At 35.2% G+C, this 19,898-nt stretch overlaps 1 protein-coding gene across 2 annotated transcripts in view; it reads left to right on the top strand.

The window, feature by feature from the left end:
• Positions 1–19,898, top strand: part of FAP (fibroblast activation protein alpha) — a 73,416-nt gene that overhangs the window by 36,441 nt on the left and 17,077 nt on the right. For both annotated transcript variants that reach the window (XM_081261727.1, XM_081261726.1), the window contains exons 14-20: positions 4,873–4,977; positions 5,076–5,146; positions 7,604–7,657; positions 9,264–9,388; positions 13,320–13,367; positions 18,697–18,795; positions 19,268–19,337. In XM_081261727.1, coding sequence (XP_081117853.1) covers positions 4,873–4,977; positions 5,076–5,146; positions 7,604–7,657; positions 9,264–9,388; positions 13,320–13,367; positions 18,697–18,795; positions 19,268–19,337 — 572 coding nt within the window. The remainder of the gene's footprint in view (positions 1–4,872; positions 4,978–5,075; positions 5,147–7,603; positions 7,658–9,263; positions 9,389–13,319; positions 13,368–18,696; positions 18,796–19,267; positions 19,338–19,898) is intronic.

The following is a 19,898-nucleotide window of genomic DNA, read 5'->3' as shown; positions in this document are numbered from 1 at the left end:
TTATGTTATTACAGGAAAAATTAGCAATAACCAGTGGGGGGGATGATTCTGTAAATTGTCTGCTTTGTTGATCATCAGAAGCTCAACCTCCAGAAAGGTCATTCCTATTTCTAGATTAGCATTCGAAAATGTGAAGAATGAGGAAAATCAAGATCCTAATTCAATCCCATTGCAAAGATTTCTAATAAAGAATTGGAAGATAGAGTGCTTAAAAATATCCTTGTGTTCTTCATGATGATAATGTTATTAGATTTATAATATGGTAATATGAATGATATGCTTACAAAAAGATCAGCGATTATGCAAACAAACTTCTCAAAGATATTACCTTGGGTATCCAGACCTTGTTTCAGAAAGGCTGAAGTGCCCAAAACACTCTGAAAATTTTTAGAATACACCTTTTGAAAGGTCTTGAGATCAATTGCATCTTAATTTTTAAAGTTCATATCACAACAAACTTGCATTATCCAATAAGGGCTGGATGAGTGAGTGAATGAATGAAGGAATTGCCTTGTAAAATTATGGAATGTTTTTGAAATACCCCTAATGGAGTACATATGTTGTCCTGTGAGAGAAGATGAGGTCCCTTCATTGAATCAGAAATCATGCCCAACTTAATTTAAAAAATAAGTGAATTCTTTACCTGGAACATGTGATTTTTGTGCCGGGATATTTAATGTTTTAGAATTCTATTGGGAACAATTTGTTTTTCTTATGTGTTAACGTCAATCTCTTAAAATTTATTGAATAGTCGGTAAACCTTCTAAATTCTAGAAGAAGAATTCTCAGAAATTCTTTTCACTGGTAGCTTTTAAGAGTAAATTCACACCCTCTCAATGCATCTGCCTTATAAATTCTGATATACTCTTGAAAAAGGCCACAATTTTTATAGAGTCATAATATGTTGCATAGCTTCCTTTGATCTCTGCTCAAACTAGTAACTTAATGAAATTAACCAGAGAAGATCTAGAAATGTATATGTACTTTACACATTTGTTCAAATAATATTTGATTTTTTTTTTGAGGGAGTGTGGTTTCTGGGAATTGAACCCAAGGCCTCACATATGCTAGGAAAATGCTTTATCACTAAACTACATTGCCAGGCTTGCTTAAATAATATTTATTGGGTCTTAAAAGTATATAGGGTAGTTGTATTAATGTAAATTTTAAAAGCAGTTTTAGAGAAGGGGTTCCTTTAGAATTTATCAAAGAAATTTAAACTGAAAAAGACTTTTGAAGATCATCTATAAATTAAAAAATAAATTAGGGCTAGAGGTACAACTCAGGAGTACAGCACTTGTCTAGCACACATGAAGCCCTAGGTTCAATCCCCAACACTACAAAAAAAAAAAAAAAAAAAAAGAAAGAAAAGAAAAGAAAGCTTGGTAAGAGTAACTAACTTGTTAGTTGCAGGCATAGGAAATTAACGAATGGGTTTCCTAAGTTCTAAGAATTTTATTTACCACTTTCTTTTTTCAGCACTGAAACATTTCATGTCTTAACTTAAGGTAAATAACTGTACTCTTTGGTATTTTGTCAAAGAAATAAAAAAATTCACTCTAAATAAATTGACTTTTTCCCTTTAAAGAGCAGACCAAAAAAGGGAAAATTTAACAGAAGAATCTAGAATTTAATCCTTTATATCTGGAGAACAAGCACTGAAAGCATATTGCTTAGACTGCAAAATCACTATGAAATTATTTTAAAATAATTAAGGAGTACATTTCAACTTCTTTAGGCTGTTGGAGAAACCTCTTGGTTAAAAACAAATAAGTTCTATACTTGATGTTGGAAAGCCTTTGCTTTGGTTGAATATGAACTCAGCTTAGGCATCAGCCTTATGTCATTTAACCACTAAGACAAGATATGACATGGTGGTAAATAATCTCACTTTCCAAGCAAAACATTTAAATGGCTTTGCACTTCACATTGAGATGAGCAATTCATCAGAAATTCTAAGCATGATAAAAAGGCCAGTGTAGGGGCCTTGTTAAAACTGACAACAGCCTAGCTGTGTTGCTTATCTAGGTCCAGGTGTGACTTGCTGAAAGAAGCACTTAACTCAGAATGCATTAGAGGCCCAGCTCTGGCCCAATGAGAGCGGAAATATTTCACACTCTCTTTACCTCACCCAAGTTACCCCAATCATCTAAACCAGCTGTTCCGCAACCAAAGAGGAGAGAGAAGATAACAGTCTTTGCTTAACCGAAAGATTCTTCCTGTTTGCCTGATTCTGGTATCTTAAAATATAACACTCTACCCAGTTAATTTTTTTTTATTTTCCATAAAAGCAAAATTTTAGGTTTTAATACAGAACAAAGCCATTTCAAAGTCTGTTAATTGACTACAAGTGTGTGGAGAACTTTTTATTTTTAACCGTTACCTTAACCTATTAAATCCTAATTTTTCAATTCTGTGACTATTTCAGCAAAATTGATACAGAAACATTAAAATAGTTTGGAGATCATAATCTACAGTTTATACATATTATTGTATTAATTAATATTCTATTATAGTATAATTATATATTGTTGTATAATTATATATAATTGTATTAGCATCATATCCTAGAAGTTTTGTAGGTGTTCCTCATTTATGACAGTGGTGCAAAATGGGTTAAAGTATTTTGTGACTCAGGTTTCATGTTAGTGATTAAGACATTGTAAAACCAAATTGGAGGAGGACATAAAGAGGTTACTAGTAGGCAATTGTATCATCTTTAGGCTAAGAAGACAAAACTTCATTCTGAAGAAACAATTTTGGTAAAGACACAGATAATAATAAAATTCCATTCACAAAATTGCATATCAGTTTTCTTTACCTGGGTCTCATGACTCATAATTTCACTTAATTGCAAAACCCTACCAGGATTGGTGTTTATTATTAATAAGCAAGCCTAATGAAGGAATCATATAAGGAGACAGCAGTTTTTCATTATTCCATTTTGTTCAACGTTTATTAAAAGAAAAATTTTAGACAAATTAAATTTAGCAGAGATTCTTTGAGCAAAGAATAATTCATGAATCAGGCAGCACTCAGAACAGAAGAGGTTCTGAAAGCTCCACCCAAGAATGTGAGCAGTGAACTGAGACAGAAGCAAAGTTGAGAAACCCCAGCTGGCTGCTGCTAGGAGTTTGCCTTATTGGGCCCTGTGTGATGAGTTGCCTGCCTGTGATTGGCTGGTTGGGGTTAGGTTGTGGTTCATCACATACAACTCAAAGTGTAGAAACAGCCTCAAGCTAATAGCCTCCTCCTAATTTAATTGTATAGTCAGTGTGATAATACTTAGGACACTATATTAGTTTCCTAATTGCTATAATAAATTACACAAACTTGGTGGGTTAAAACAACGGAATTTTTTTCTTTCATATTTCTGAGGGATAGAATCTGAAATCAGGTGCTAACAGGGCTGTGCCCTCTCTGATGGCTCCAGGAGAGAATCCTTCCTTGCTTCTTCCAGCTTCTAATGGCTCTAGGCAATCCCTGGAATTCTTTGGTTTCCAACTGCATCACCTTAATCCTGCTACTGTTCTCACTTAGGTCCATTTCCTGTAATTCTGTGTCTCTCTGTGTCCTCTCTCTTGAGAACTCCAGAATTGGACTTAGGGTACACCCATTCAAGCATCATCACATCTTAGACTCTTATCCCAGGAATTAACTTTAGTGGTACTTTATTCCACTAACCCTATTCATCCTACTACAGATGCATCAAATATGCTTCATATTAATGTCATGTGATCATAATCATTTTAAGAAAAATAATGATTAATTTTATCAAAAGTCATGCAACTATGATTAAGGAAATCGACAGTAACTTCTTCTGCTCTCTTTCTCAAAAATGGATGTCAGACTAGGTCTTAGCAGAATAAACGTTCATAGCTAAAAGATGTTGGTGTTTTTGAATTTTATTTTATTAGTAATTTATTTGTTTGGTTTTGTTGCTTGGCTTAGCTCTAAAAGTACTGAATATCTTGGTCCCCTGTCACATGGAGGAACATCAACTAGAGAGATCTGGTTTTAAATTATTTAGGAAAACAGCTACTCTGTATCAATAGAATAATTCTTTTCTTGTGTAATTTTTTAACAAATTTGTGATCATTTTACAAATAACAGGAGATGGAGGAGCATATCATTTTTTTAATGGGAGAAACATGATACTACTGGTTGAAATTTACTATGAGGACATTTGCAGGATCTCAGTTTTCTATACCATTTAGGATGTTTCGGTGTGGCTAGTTCTGTTCCAAGGCACATTTGGGTGTCTAGCATTCCCGATGTAATAATGTGGTTCCCAGCAGGCACTCAGGAAGGTTCCCTGGAAAAGGTCAAACTAAGACAATAAGGTCTGGTTTCCTGAGATTCAGAAGTAAACCTCCTTCATCGTGGATAACATTTTTCTCTGAAGTACAGAATTTTCTCTTCACCATTAAAATCTGTGGCTAGCAGGTGATATTTTAATCTCTAAAATGTCTCTATTCAAGCATTGCCATTAGTTGCTTGACATTAGACAAATCATCTTTCATGAGAGTCACACTTTGGTCAAATATCTCATTTTAAAGTTTGGTTTGGTTAAATATCAACATTCATTTGTGATTCTTCATCCCAGAACATAGAAATTTAATCAAATTAAATATTATAAAGGCAGGGGTATATAGTAGCACCCAGCAGTAGCTGGCATGTGTGAGTGTCTATTTGAAACTCTGGAAAAGCTGTCATCTGGAAAATTGAAATTTCAGATGTGAGTGACAGAAGACGGGAGCAGGAGGTCAGGCACTCTGATTCCTACAAATATGACCATATATTGCTTTGAAAATAATCTATGGTTTTAGTTCAATTTGTCTTTTGAACATAACCTCTGTTAATTTCTTTCAGTTCTTTGTTTCAACACCAGTTTTCAGCTATGATGCCATTTCATACTACAAAATATTTAGCGACAAGGATGGCTACAAACATATTCACTATATCAAAGACTCTGTGGTACGTTCCTTCCAAGATTTATCTCCTCAAAGATCATTCACTTGAGGTTGCTCAAATAACGCTCAGATTCACACAACATAATGTTTGTCTTTTTATAGGAAAATGCTATTCAAATTACAAGTGGCAAGTGGGAGGCCATAAATATATTCAGAGTAACACAGGATTCACTGTAAGTACTGCATGAAGCACGATGCACCATTCAGGTTTTAATTGGCACCGACCGATGGACGTAAAAATGATACTGCACCATCTCTTCCAGTTAACTAAAAGAGCATTTCTGTTACTCTGCAGTTTAGTTCAGATGGCTATGATTTCATTTAGGATCGCATTCTTTAATAATTAACCAATACTGTTTCCTTTGGGCGAGAATATTCAGTAGACACTTTTATTCTGATATTTGATAGATAATTATATAAAAGTCTAAAAATTTTAAAACAACAACTAATTCTCAAGCCAAGTGTTACTCTTCAGCACTTAAAGCAATGAACAAGCTTCAAAATTCAATGGGGGCAGGGGGTGCAGCCCATTGATATGAAGAATATTTTGTAAATATTTATTGTTATCTAAGTTTAATATTATCATCTATAACAGCTACTCATTATTGAGGAATTACTATGTACCAGATATTGTAAAGTAGAAATAATTTTTCTCAAGTTTACAGATAAGAAAACTGATACTCAGAAAATTTAATTAACTTGGCCAAAAGCCACTCAGTCAGTGAGTGACAGATGAAGATTCAGACCTAAACCCATATTAAATCTAAGGCTTTTGTTGTTATCCTCCAGTGGGGATTTTTTTCTTTTGGTTATTTCCTTCACAGTCCATCCTGAATACTGCCTATCATTTTGAAATGATCATTTATGATAAAACTTCTCTAATCACGAATGTGCACTTCCTGACTGTCACAGAGGTTCCCCTTAGTACTCATAAACCACCTGTCATTATCTCAAATTCATGGAGCAAAAGGTCAGCCTCATTAGCCAAGCTCACTGGATAGACACCTGTCAAAAACCTATTGCCAATATGTGGAGTTATTTGACTAGTGGGCCAAGGAGTTTGGACCTTATATAGAACAGCCATTAAAATCTCTACAGTAAGGGGGTTAAAAAGATAAAAACAGATGGGAGATTAATTTCATTTATGATGGATTTAGGAAGTAGAGAAAATTGAAGACAAGAAGACCCACAAATGGTAAATGGCTCTGATACCAGCCATTTACCATTGAGTCAGGAAAATCACAACTTCCATCCTGGGCAACTTAGCGAGACCCTATTTCAAAATTAAAAAATTAAAAATAAGAACTAGGGAGGCAGCTCGGTGGTAGAGCACCCCTGGGTTCACTTCCCAGTACCAGAAGGAAAAAAAATGACACAGCTGTGGTCAAAATGTTGAGCTGAGTCCTGAACTTGAATAATGACAATAAAGGATGTACACAGAGGATAAATCTACTCCCCCTTCTTTTTTGTGTGACACTTAGCACTATACCTGACACAGAGAACCAGTTCAGTATATATTTGTTAAGTGGAAGAGAAGAAGGGGTAATGGTTAAGGCAGATGGAGGCTTGAAGAGTGCTGGTCAATTACTAGCTGTGAAGGAAAAGAGAAGAAAGAGGAAAAGGGGACCGTGCTGTTAGAGGTGAAGACAATAGGGAAACTGACATCTCAGGAGAGCTACAGGGAGCCCTCTGGGAAACAGTCTAAGCAGTTTATTCACCGGTGGTTTGGAATGATGGGAGAAAGACAAGTGTAAGTAGTGATTGGAGTCATGTGACATTAGGAAAGATATAAGCTGGACATATGCAGACTTAGAATATAAATTTTATACTATGAATTTTACATTCTATTACCTTTTTCTGTTTTCTGGGAATTAACAAGGGTTAAAACTTTGAGGACATAAACTACCTGAATTGCTAAACCATCCTGAGAATTAAACCCAACTTCCGCTATTCCAAACATTCCACTTTCTATTATGCTCTTTCTGAAAAAAAAAATAGACAGTTACTTGTGATATTAAGATAAATTCACATAGGAAAGAATATTATATCCCTAAATTGAATTTACCACTTCAGAGCTGTATTAAGACTAGTTAGAATGGTAATCCCTGGATTCTTAGGTGGTAAGGATGCTCTCTTGTCATTTGTTTTGCTTCTGTTGTAAGTTAACATGTCCTAAGGTGTGCGGTATCCCATTTGGATGAGTTTCCCTGGTTTATGGCCAACTGAGCTCCTATCAGGGTTACTATAAAATAAATTTAAACTGTTTTCATAATCATAGACAAAATTAAATAATATAGTATAGAAACCAATAAATTGTTATTAATCTTGGAAAAGGAAAGCCATAATTTTAATTTAAAATCATAGTTTATATCACATAGCTCATAATGAATAAAAATATTATTTATCTATAATAAAATGAGTGCTAGCATAATTTAACCTTTCTCTGATGATTTGGAATGCAGGGTAAATACCCAGAATTCAGTTATAAATAGCAGTGATATGTGCACATAACTACCAATCAATAATTTTATTAGGTGAATGCTTACCTGTATTTTATATTCTACTAATATTAGTAACAATACTATGATCATTAATCATCAATATGTAACAATTTCTGAATACATTTTCAGGTTTTACTCTAGCAATGAATTTGAAGGTTACCCTGGAAGAAGAAATATCTACAGGTAAATTATGCCAGTCCATTCTTTTATTTATATATATTAATAGTTGAATAAAAATATATCATAATCCCCAGGAGAAGTAGGAAACTTTTTGAAGTGTGAACATTAATAAAAATTATTTATAATATAAAACATTCAGGGAATGTTGTTTTGTACTACATAAGAATAAAAACAAAACATACATTTTTAGTCATTTCAAAATGTTTATTTTCAAAAGGAGAAAACAGTAAATTGTAATGTCAATATAAATACTAAATGTTATTTATATGATATTAAGGACATTATTCATTTAAACACACCTTTATTGTGTACCCACTATGTGTCAGGCATTGTTTTTTGTTCCCATAATGTGTGGTTTATTTTACTATGGCTCACTTTGGCATAAGCCATCTCTCTTCCTGCTTTAATGCTTAAATGCCATCTGGTTGTCCCTTGGTGACTAGAATGGTGCCCTCAACACTCCTTCTGGATGTAGAAATAGAAACAATAGTTACCATGTGCTGTTAGTTGACTATTTGCCAGGCAACTTTTTTATCTGATTTGCATCCCCACAACTCTGGGATATGTAGGGTTGTTGGAGCCATAGTCTGTACCTGGACATATTGATCTCTGAGCCCTTGTTAATTCCTTCCCTTTCATTTCCAATGATACACTAAAATATGAACATGAAAACTAACTGTGAAGAAGAAATAAGAAGTTTTCCTGTGCCATATTCTTCTGTTCCCTCCTGAATCATGCCCTTCCCTTAGCTGTTGGATAGCATCCTTATTTGAAACAAGGCATGTTTCTGTTTACTCTCTACCATACCCAAAGCAAGGTCAGGGGACAGCAGAAGGGACTCTGAGGTGGCACAGGTAACCCTGACAGCCACTATGGGGCTGTGGCCATGCCTACACCCTGGCATAACACCATCTATTATTTCCCAAGTGGGATTCTAATTCTGATAGTTTGCAGAAAGATCCAGGAGTCTTATTAAAATCAATAACTGCATTCAGGAAACACACAGAGGCTCTGCTGAGGTGAGTATTGGGCCACTGTGGAAGGTGCAGGTTGACTTGGCTAGGGCTATGACAAAGGAGCATTCTCAGTCTGAGATTTGTCAAGCCCAAATTTCTGCTGAAAGGAATGAAACGTATAAAGAACCATGGCTTCTTATTTCTAATCTTCTTGTTACTGTTTTCCCTTCCCAGATTGATGATTAGAACAGGGACCCTTTTCTTATTGACACTGCCAGGTTTTCTTGGTATGTTTTGCTGTGTGTTAGAAAAAGCGATGGGGAAATCAAGAGGTATGGATTCCCAACCACTCCATAAAGTGGTTATGGGAAGTAACTACCTTACTTCCATGGGAAGTGTTAGACATTTATCCTACTTTGGGAAAAGCACCCAGGGCTTCTCCCTCAAAGTTTATGCCTCTTCAGGCACAAATGGATCAAAAATCAAGCTACATCAAAATACTGTGATTCCCCTTTACTTTAAATGATATTGGCAACCGAAAAATAGAGTGGGTTTGATGTCAATATGTAAATTAGTCACTTTACATGGAGTAGTACATTTTGATAAATACAATCTCAAAATTTTAGCTTAGTTTTATTTTCATTTCCCTCTAGAATTAGCATTGGAAGCTATCCTCCGAGCAAGAAGTGTGTTACTTGCCATCTAAGGAAAGAAAGGTGCCAATATTACACAGCAAGTTTCAGCGACTATGCCAAGTACTATGCACTCATCTGCTACGGTAGGTGATGGCCTCACCACGAGCATTACCATCCCATTCCACTGTCCTCACCCTCGTCACCACCAACTGGTGTGTTCCCAGCTTCAGGTACTGAGCACTTCTTACATATAAGGTTCCTGTCTAATGCCCAAGGAAAGCAACGAAAGCAAGAATGGAAGGTACTATTATACCCGCTATTTTATACTTAAAGAAACAGAATAACTTGCCAAAGGTGTGAACTGTGGATAACACCAGCCAGATTGAAGCAAGAGTCTGTTGCTTTTAAATCCCATGCTCTTAACCACCATGGACCACAGCTTCATGACGTTGTATCCAAACACAATCTATCCCATCCATAGTAGGGGAAATATTATAAAAAGAAGCACTCTCTGGTAAAATGGTTGTGGGACTTTGGCTTCATTTGTTGGAGAAATTTAAGATTCCTGCATCCAGTAGAAAGAACAGTGGCCTAGAATCCCAAAATCTCTCCTTGGAGGCCAACCTTCTTCCAGCTTCAGTTTCAATGGGTATAGAAAATGAACCTTTGTCATTCTGTATACTCTTTCAAAACTTGAATGACATCTTAAGTAATTGATTCAAGTACAAAATAATCATTTCCTGCTTGTTCAGGCCATTTGTATATTTCATGAATAATTTCTATCCTAATAATTTTATTCTATGCACAACATTTTATCTTGAAGAGGTGACAAATAGTAAAACAGGCTAAGATAACAACATAGATCCATGAAATTTGTTGAGATCTTAGTAGTCATCAGAGAGATCTGGAAAACTGGATTGGAAAATTTCTGATTTGCCCATTTGTGTCTCCACCCTCTAGTTAATCCCCAATTTAGGGGTGGGGATTAGAGCATTTGGCATAAGATTATAGGAAATGCCTGCTGTCCTTGCATTTCTGGTATTAACTCCCTGTGTTGAAGTACATGGCTTGGAGAACATGTGGAATCCCTATTTGGGATCCCTGCTCAGATGCAGAGTCCTCTGAAAAGAGAACCAGCATGAAGGCCACCTGACATGCCATTTCCCTCAATCCAGCTACCTGGACCTAGAACCTGAACCACAGTTCATTTGACTATGTGGACATGAACAAACATTTTAACCCAAATGCCTCCTTCAAAATGACACATGATGTCAGTTTTAAATAACACTGTCATAAAGTGTTTTGGTCAATGGTATCTTTGAAATGTCAAGAGATTGTTGTTCATGACCATATGTGCTGATTGTGGCTATGGCATTCAAAGGTATACATTAAATATCCCTCTCAAGTTATATAAAAACATTTTTCATCCAAAGCTCTGTATTTATGTAACATATATTCAAAGCTTACATGCCAGGCACATAGCATCATTGAGCTAACCATACTGAGTCAATTGTTAGTATCTGTCTTTCTCTCCTGGAAAGCAGGAGCTGCTTTCTTTTAATCTTTATATACATAAGGCCAAGAAGAATGCCTAATGCATCCTAGCCATTCAGAACTTGGAGATGAAACATAGGTGCTAGGGAGTATCATAGGCATTGCTGCCTTTTGCAGAGTCTACCAAGAAACTTGTATTGTGCTGAAGCATTTGCTGATAAAGGCATCAGTGACACTACATTAAAATACCTGCATTTATATTGGCAGGCACTCTGTATTTGAATAACATTTTAGAGAGCATTCTACCACATGCTGTATCACTTTGTCTCCCTAATATCTACTTGAGCTTAAATGCCTACCAAGGAAATAAGAAATCAAAGACTAAGCTCTCCTTAAAAGTTGGTGGAAGAGTCCTTTCTAGAACTTGAATCGCCTGACTTTTCCACCACTCACTCTTCCTCGGCAGTATGGTAATTTCCCATTTAGCAAAAAATATACTGTGTGGGAAGCATCACATCGTCTGGTGTTTTTGAAGCTCCAGTAAAATGAGTCACTGCACCATCATAGGAAAAACCTTGAAATCTTTCCCTTTAGGACTAAGAGTAAAGCCTCATTATGTAACTTCAAACTCTCCAAAGGGGTGCTAAGTCCCAGATGACAGGATTAAAGCAGATAAAATCACACCAATGATGCTGATGGAACAAAAAGGATGTGATGTAGGAATTTTAGACAACTGGTACTAGGGTCTTCAGGACCTTATCCTGGGCTTCAGTGTCAAGAACAGTCAGTCATTAGTTTGACTCATAGTTTAGACCAAAAAAGAAACGCAAAGTTTTCATTACTGGAACTGCACATCCATGAAAATTGTGCAGTATAGGTGCTGATTGGTTAAAGTCTAGAAATTTATACTCCTGGCTCATTTTCTTCCATTCTGGCCCAAAAGGTCATAGGTATACTTGTCTCTTCTGATAACTTTGAAGAAAAACTGACCTAAATGAAAATCTCTGCAATTATATTCTATAAAACTCTGAAAGTCCATAAACGAACTTTGGTTTTTGAGAAAGCCCAATAATATTTGTGTTCTCCATCCCTAAGTTAGACTGAGGTGTCAGGTTGGAAATCAAAATATTAGCTTTGTTATTTGTAAAAGGCTAGTTGGAAAATGTGGCTGAGGTGTGTGGCTTTCTAATATTCTACTGCAGGATTACAATTGCACCCAGAGATATGGTTAAAACTGAACATCTATAGGTTTCCCCCATGGGGTTTGGCACTGTCACACTTATAGCTCTGAGGAATAGAGCAAAAGCATGTTCTCAGAAGACGTAAAGATGCCAGGAGCAAGACAGGAGAAACTATTCATAGCCAGATCTTCTCAGACTCATCTAGAAAATGACTCTTCTTCTGCTTTGCTTGGGGTCAAGGGTACTTCTCTGATGGTGTTCCCTCTACACAGAAGGAAGTATTGGGGTGGCATGAACATCTACCCCACACTCCACCTGTGTTGCCTGTTTAACCCCTTGACTGCCTGAACAAGCATTTTCTTTAAAAGTGTATTTCTAGGTATGATGTGATTCTATAAGTCAAATGAATGATAGATAGTTGATGATTATTTCTAGATTTTGTTAAAATGGCCATTTTCTGCATGCAAAAGCTGAAGTCTACTTTGGAATGTGTAGTGGACATTGATGTACCAGCAGGACCCACTCCCACCATCTTTAGAACTGATTCACTAAAATTTCTCCAGCTAATGAGGGTGCAGGTGGCTGTCAGCTTATAGCTGAGTCCCTCTCTACAGACTATTCTAGTCCCAGGCCACATGCAATGATTACATTTCATGCTAGGGAATAAAAGCATACCCTGCTGCCCCAAAAGACAAATCTGCTGACTAGCTAGTTCCAGAGTTGTGCAGGGGTTTGGCTGGGGTCTCTGTGAGACAACACTGAAGCCCTCCTTCCCTTCCTATCACATCCTTTCACACTAGTCCCACAAATGTGCATCTCAGAGCCACCTTCCCCCAATGAAATTCTGACCTACAACCCTTCTGTATCCCAGGGAACATGATCAGAAACAGAATATTTGAAAAAATGCATATATTCTATATCAATTTATTTCTGCATGGAGTAATTACATAAAGAAAACAATGCTGAATTTGCCCAACAACAAACTGAACAGGGAACCAGAAAGCCACATTCAAAATATGATCTGGGTACTAATGAAGTTTATTTGATAATAAAGACACAGCCAAAATAGGCCCAACACAGTGTGGTATCTTTCCAGAAGGATATTTGCCACTGCATCTTCGGAGGCCCCTTTGTGTAATTTGATTTTAGTTATTTAGGATCACTCTTAGAAAGTATACGTACAAGTAATGCTCCTCTTACACCTGTTCTTTGAGCTCTGATCTCCTGTGTTATTTAAATGTAACAAAAGTGATGTTTATTTCTTCGTGGGAAAAAAATTACTGCAAAATTAAAAGAGGTACTTAACCTTGACACTCATCTTAAATACTGTCAACAGTCCTTGTTGAAAACTCCATGTTATTTTAACACTAAAATGTTTTTGCTTCTATCCTGCTTATAGGCCCAGGCCTCCCCATTTCTACCCTTCATGATGGTCGCACAGATCAAGGTAACTCTCTTACATACTGCTGTCTTGTCTAAAAGCATCCTGAATTCTCTGTGATACTCCACTAGAGAGAGCATTACAGTGGCCCCACATGGAAAAGAGGAACTGTGATGGAATCCTGTTAGCACACAGCTTATTACACAGATTAAGATATTATTTTAGTCAAACCTGATCATATGGAATTTGATGACTATTTGCTATGAGAATCTGGCATAATGCAGATAAATTATATCATAGGGATTAATTCTAGCTTCCCCAACTGGCCTTATAAAAAGCACAGATTAGAATTGGAAAGAAACAGAATATTCAGTACACTCTCCTTCCCCAAAAAAGAATTCCTGTTTCACAGGGAAGCTTTTGCTTTTGGGGTTTTGTTGTTATTGTTTTGTAACATCCCAAACAAGACAAATTCTAGATATAACTTCTTCAGTTCAGTTCAGAACAGAGGGTGACTATCATGCTAGCTTATTTTTTTTTTAACAGCTACATCACTATAGTTGCCACATATGAAAGCCCTGAAATTTGGAGGCTCTTTCCATTTTCAAGTGCTATCAAGACAGCCCTCCTGTGTCCTAAATTTGTGATATTAGTTCAAGATAGTTCCCAGCTCAGAGATGACTGCTTTTGCTCTCAACAGAGTTCCCAAGTGCCTAATTGCTCTGAAATTCATCCAGCTGATTCTCCATTATCTTTTAATTTGCTATTAAATGGCATTATATGGTTGGAGTTGTTGGAGATCTGGGACAGTGAGGGACACCCAGATGCCACTTCCTTCAGCACTCATGCCTATAGTTGCCTTTGGTCAGATTTGGTGACAAGCTACTTTAGGATTAGTCTGACTGTCAGCTCAATGGCTTAAATATAGTAAAAATAAAATCATAAAGAAAATCAGAGTTGATTCAGGATCTCTAGATAGGACCCACATTGTAATATGGAAGTATTGTGAATCTAGTTTGATTTTGTGGTTGTTTTAACTTTGTATCTAATAATGAAATGCTTTTAAGAATAACAGATTTATAGTTTGGCTCATATCAACCTTCAGTGAGAGAAATTTTAAAGTAATACTACTTCTAAGTCCTAAATTTTCTTTTAATGTAAAACACTATAGATATAAAATTCCCAATTTATCCTGACTATAAAATAAAACAGCTTTTCTTTTCTCATAGCATGAATTTCTACATCATAACATTTTTTCCTTAATGTCCTGGTCATATTTCTTGCAGATGCTAATCTCTGTTCTGATTTTGAGGCTTTATTATGTCACTGAATTCTTACCACATAGGTACAGTGTTCATGTCACTCTAAACATAACATCATCTGTATTTTTATATTTTCTAATTCATAAAGAAGAACTCAAATTCTTTTAGATCATAGTTATGTGAACTTGCCTTATGTTGAAATTCTTCTACTATGTTTACCATTAATGCAGATTATCAGGCCTTCCCCAGAGATTCCAATCTAGTAGATCTTATGCTTGGGAATCTGTACCTTGAATAAATGTCCAGCTACTGTTTTACAGTTGATGCTGTATCTTCTATTTATATACAGTTATTCCACCCACTTTCATTGCATTTGGTGCCAGCAATTTTCATTCAACAGATATTTATTGGGCGCTTTACCAAATTAAACCAGACACTGTGTTAGGTTACTAGATCTATAAAATGATAGATAACTGGATTAGATGTGTCCCTGTTCTCAAGAAGGTTATAATAAACCAGTGGATGATGCAATTGTGTGAATGGGAAGTTACAAAAAAGTAAGATAATATTGTAAAAGAGAGGAAATACAGAAAATATGAATCAGAGAGAGCACCTCATCTGGCTTTTTTGAGGGGGTGGGTAGGAAATATTTCCTAGTGGTAGCTATATCAAATCTGGGACTCATGAATATGAAAGAAGGGCTGATACTGTTTAAGTGGTTGGCTTGGTCAAGTCGATTGAAATTTGTGTTTTTCACTGGAAGAGAGGACTCACTGTGGAAATAAGTCTTTGGAGAGATGATGAATTTTGTTTTGAATGTTGAGTTTAGGATACTGATGGGATATCTAAACGGGATTGTCCTTAGTGACATAGTTTTAGAACTGCATGTCAAAGCATCAAGTTGTACTGAGGATGACCATCAAGAAGTCATTTGTTTATGGAAAACCTGGTTATAAAGGCTTTGAAAATAATTGAGATCAGCAGAGTCGTAAAAATGGGAGTTGGATGGGATTAGTGGAAAGTGGGCCTAGAACAAAACTGTGTGGAACATCAACACAGGAGAAATTGAAAAAGAAAAATGAGCCTATAAGGGAACAGTGGAGGTGTGGGGTATGGATCTTGAGAGCATGGTGTTATAAGAGGCAGGGGAGGAGAAGAGCTCAAGAAAGTGGAGGTACATAGCTGTGTCAAATGCTGCAGAATGTGAAGTAAGATCACATTTAAATTAATGGATTTAGCCACAAGAGATTGATGTTATCTTAATCAGAGCCGTGGAGCAGTGGAGGTGGAACCAGATTGAAATAAGATTGGGGCTGTATAAGACATAAAGAAGAAGAAACAGTATTTTCAGTGGACTTGATTGTAATGAGAAGAGGGGAGTGATTGGATGATGGTTGGAAGTGATTGATGGAGTTTTAATTTTGTTTTTGAAAGATGATAAATATTTGAGTTTGGGGTGGGATTGTGGCTCAGTGGTAGAGTGCTTGCCTAGCATGAGTGAGACACTGGGTTCAATTCTCAGCACTGCATATAAATAAAAACAAAATAAAGTCCATTGACAACTAAACCAATATTTTTAAAAAATTGACTTTCATTAAATGATGTTGGAAGAAATTAGGAAACAAAAAGGAGGTTGAAGCAACAGAGAAAGGAGTCCAGTGAGAATTTGGGAGGGGATAGAGTCCAGAGACAGGTAAAGAAATCAATCCTGTGTGTTGTGATGGTAGAGAATGAAGAAAGTGGTACTGGCATAATTAAGTAAAATTTGTAAGCATTATGGAAGAGAGCACAATGACTTCATTTTTTTTGAAAAGGTGGATGTCATTTGAAAATAGCAGATAGTATTTGAACCAGATGCTATGGAAACCTAGAAGAGATGGCTTGACACTGAGTGCCCAGTTGAGGCTTAGTTGTTGGGGCAAGGCAGGTTCTCATTAAAATTAAGCAGCTGACTGAATGGCCTCCTATATCAATTTTTTCACAAATTCTCACATAATTTAGCTAATGAGCAATATTGCATTTTCATATGATTTAAACAAAAATCAAATATAAAAGCCATCATTCTAACACTTAATTTCATCATAATAAAGCCACTACAAGCCCAGTATGGTGGTGAACACCTGTAATCCCGAAGCTTAGGAGGCTGAGACAGGAGGGTCACAAGTTCAAAGTCAGCCTCAGTAACCTAGCAAGGTCATAAGCAACTTAGTGAGACCCTATCTTAAAATAAAAAATAAAGACCTGGGATTGAGGCTCAATGTTTAAGCACCTCTGGGTTCAATCCTTGGTATCAAATAATAAATAAATAAATAATACATACACACATACATACAAATACAGATGGAGCACATACTACATGTCAGTGCACTGGGTTCTGAATACACAATGACAAATGAAACAAAATAAAGTGTGCCATCTGTATTGTACCACACCTTGCAGGTAACAGGCTTTCAATTCAATGCCTGATAGAGAAATCCAGCTACCATCTTTCACTATACTTATAGCCCTATGAAATTCCATTTGTGCTTCAAAAAGTACAAAAATTTCCCAATTAATATCCCTAAAAGTATAACTCTGATTCTAGAGACATTGATTAGCTTTTTAGTTAAATTTAGTATTTCATTGTCATAAATCAGAACAATTCAATGGATAGAAACAGACTAGAGAGGAGTCAAAGTAATACCAACCTGGTAACACCTCCTATTTCCAGTACTTTGTAAAATAATGATCAATTAAATCAATCAGCCAACCATTCTATATGCTGGCCCCACATAGAATTCACTTTCACCACATACAGAATCCATAAAAGGAGAATGAAGTTGGCTCTAACTCAGAATTGTGTATTTAATTTGTTTATCTATTTATTTATTTTTTGTTTCAATTTTTAAGGCATAACAAGTACCTGTTTTCTGATGGATTACCCAAAGTTAATGTGAAATTTAATATTCATCTTATACAATTCCTACCCCAAACACCCATACTTGTGCTAAGATTAAATATAACATGTTGGAGCAAGATGCCCTGAGTATATGAAAACTGATAGTTACAAGAGAAGTGGTTTGGCAACTTATTGTAGTCACAAGTCTCCACTTTGCTATTTTCGGGAACCATTTTTTTTCAAAAAGACAGATGAATATGAAGTCCTCAGGATATCTTATGTAGTAATCGCTGTATTTCGTAAGTCACCTAGTCCCTCTTGTAAAAAACAAAGGTACAAACTCCACATATTATACAAAAGACAAACATGCTGGTGTCAGTCCTATTTCAAAGTAAACTTATAGAAAAATCCTCTATTTTTGGAAACCAATTTGCATGTATCATTGATTGATAATATTCAAGAGATCGATGGATTTATTCAGTTGTTAAAATTAAAGTGTGAAACACAACTGGGCTCAAATCTAAACAACAGTTTTCAGATCTTTTAATATGTAATACAAAGAGAGCATAGTGCATTTGTATGTTGTTGTTTTACTAATATATATATATATATACATATATAATATATAATATATATATATATACACATATATGTATATGTGTATATGCATATATTATTAAAGGATTTGAAGAAATTATACACATTATACACATGGTTCTTCAATTACAAAAAAAGAGAACTTTTTAATTAAGTGTATCAGAAAAAGATCAAAATAGATATAAAAATCACAGAGATAATATTTGTCTTTACACCTGAAAATTTTTAAATTGTGTAACTTCACAATTAATTATTTTAAATTTGAGGGCTCAACAATCTTGATTTTATATTTATTACTTATTTTTTTAATGGATGATCTAAGAAATGTCACCTACTTAGGTCTTGGCTTTAAGTTGGAAAAAAAAAAAACAATAATCGGAGATGGGAAAACATGCTTGAATTAACAGTGTTGCTCTATGATACTGCCGAAAATGTCAGAAATTATGATGCCATAAGGATCCGCATAGGAGGCAGTAATTGAGATGTGATGTCCTTCATAAATTTGTATCTGTTCTGAAGGCTGGATTAAAACTGCTAACCAATATGAAATCTCCTAAAGAAGCCTTAACCTGTTCTGTTTTATTCATATTAAAGCCAAAGGAATTTTAAGAAAAAATATTTATGGAAATATTATTAATTAAACATTTTATTTTTTAAGAAATCAAAATTTTAGAAGAAAACAAGGAATTGGAAAATGCTTTGAAAAATATCCAGCTACCTAAAGAGGAAATTAAGAAGCTCGAAGTGGATGAAATTAGTAAGATCTTTTAAAAACTTCTCTCTTATCAATATGAAGTTGAATACTTTCCTGCTTTAAAAATATTTCTGGTAAATGTTATAGTCCAAACTCTCTGACATATTAGAGTCTCTTGTATAAAACAGTCTTATTGTAATGATATGTAGTTTTGCTAAACATTTTTAATGTGGTTATGAATAAAGTTGATCTTATGCTTTTCCATAACTCACTTTCAACTGACATTTTTTAAAAAGATCTTATCTAATTTTAATTTTAGAATGTCTGCTTCTAGAACAAACAGTAATTCAAGATTTTTAGTCATTTGTAAATTAGATGTAATTTATGTAACAAAAATTAATTTAAATATATTCTTAATTCCTATTGATTTACTAGTTATGAATTGCTTTTATGGTGTATATTGTTATTAAAGAAAATAAATGATATTATCATGCATGTTGTGAAATAAACATTTTTCCCTTTTTTTTCCCAAAAGCATTATGGTACAAGATGATTCTTCCTCCTCAATTTGACAGATCAAAGAAGTATCCCTTGCTAATTCAAGTGTATGTAATATTTTCTTTGGTGTAAAATCTATTTACTGAAAATATGTTGGATGAAATACACATTTATGAAATAGAATGAACCATTCTCCTTGGTAACAGTTCCTATTGATGCTGTTTTTATATATTCCTCAACTAATCAGAGTAAATAAAATATGGCTATTTAAAATAGATTGAGGAAGTTTTGGGATTTTAGATGGATTTGCCTGCAATTTCTGTGTTGAATTTCCTTTGCATGGCAAATTGCCGAATGTGTCAGAATACCTTTGAGATAGAGAAATTGCAGCCAAAAAAAAATATTGTAAATCATCTTAACATCTTATGTAATTGAGTTAGAAATGAAATAAAGGATTGGAATACATTTAGTGGAATCACACCCAAAATCAGTGCTGACCTACACACAATTTGCTTAAAACACCATGCATTTTTTTTAGTATATCTTATGTCTGCTTTTAGCAAGTGGCAGGTGGCAGAAATGACGAAAAACCCACACATATTCCTTGAAATGCCAACCCTAGATGTATCCGTTTTGGGGAATAAGGGAGGCTGTGTCCCAAAACAACT

Source organism: Spermophilus citellus (assembly GCF_964194105.1).
Source record: "Spermophilus citellus genome assembly, chromosome: 11".
NCBI classification, from domain to species: Eukaryota; Metazoa; Chordata; class Mammalia; order Rodentia; family Sciuridae; genus Spermophilus; species Spermophilus citellus.
The sequence above is the reverse complement of the archived record's forward strand: the minus strand, read 5'-3'. Positions and strand labels throughout refer to the sequence as shown.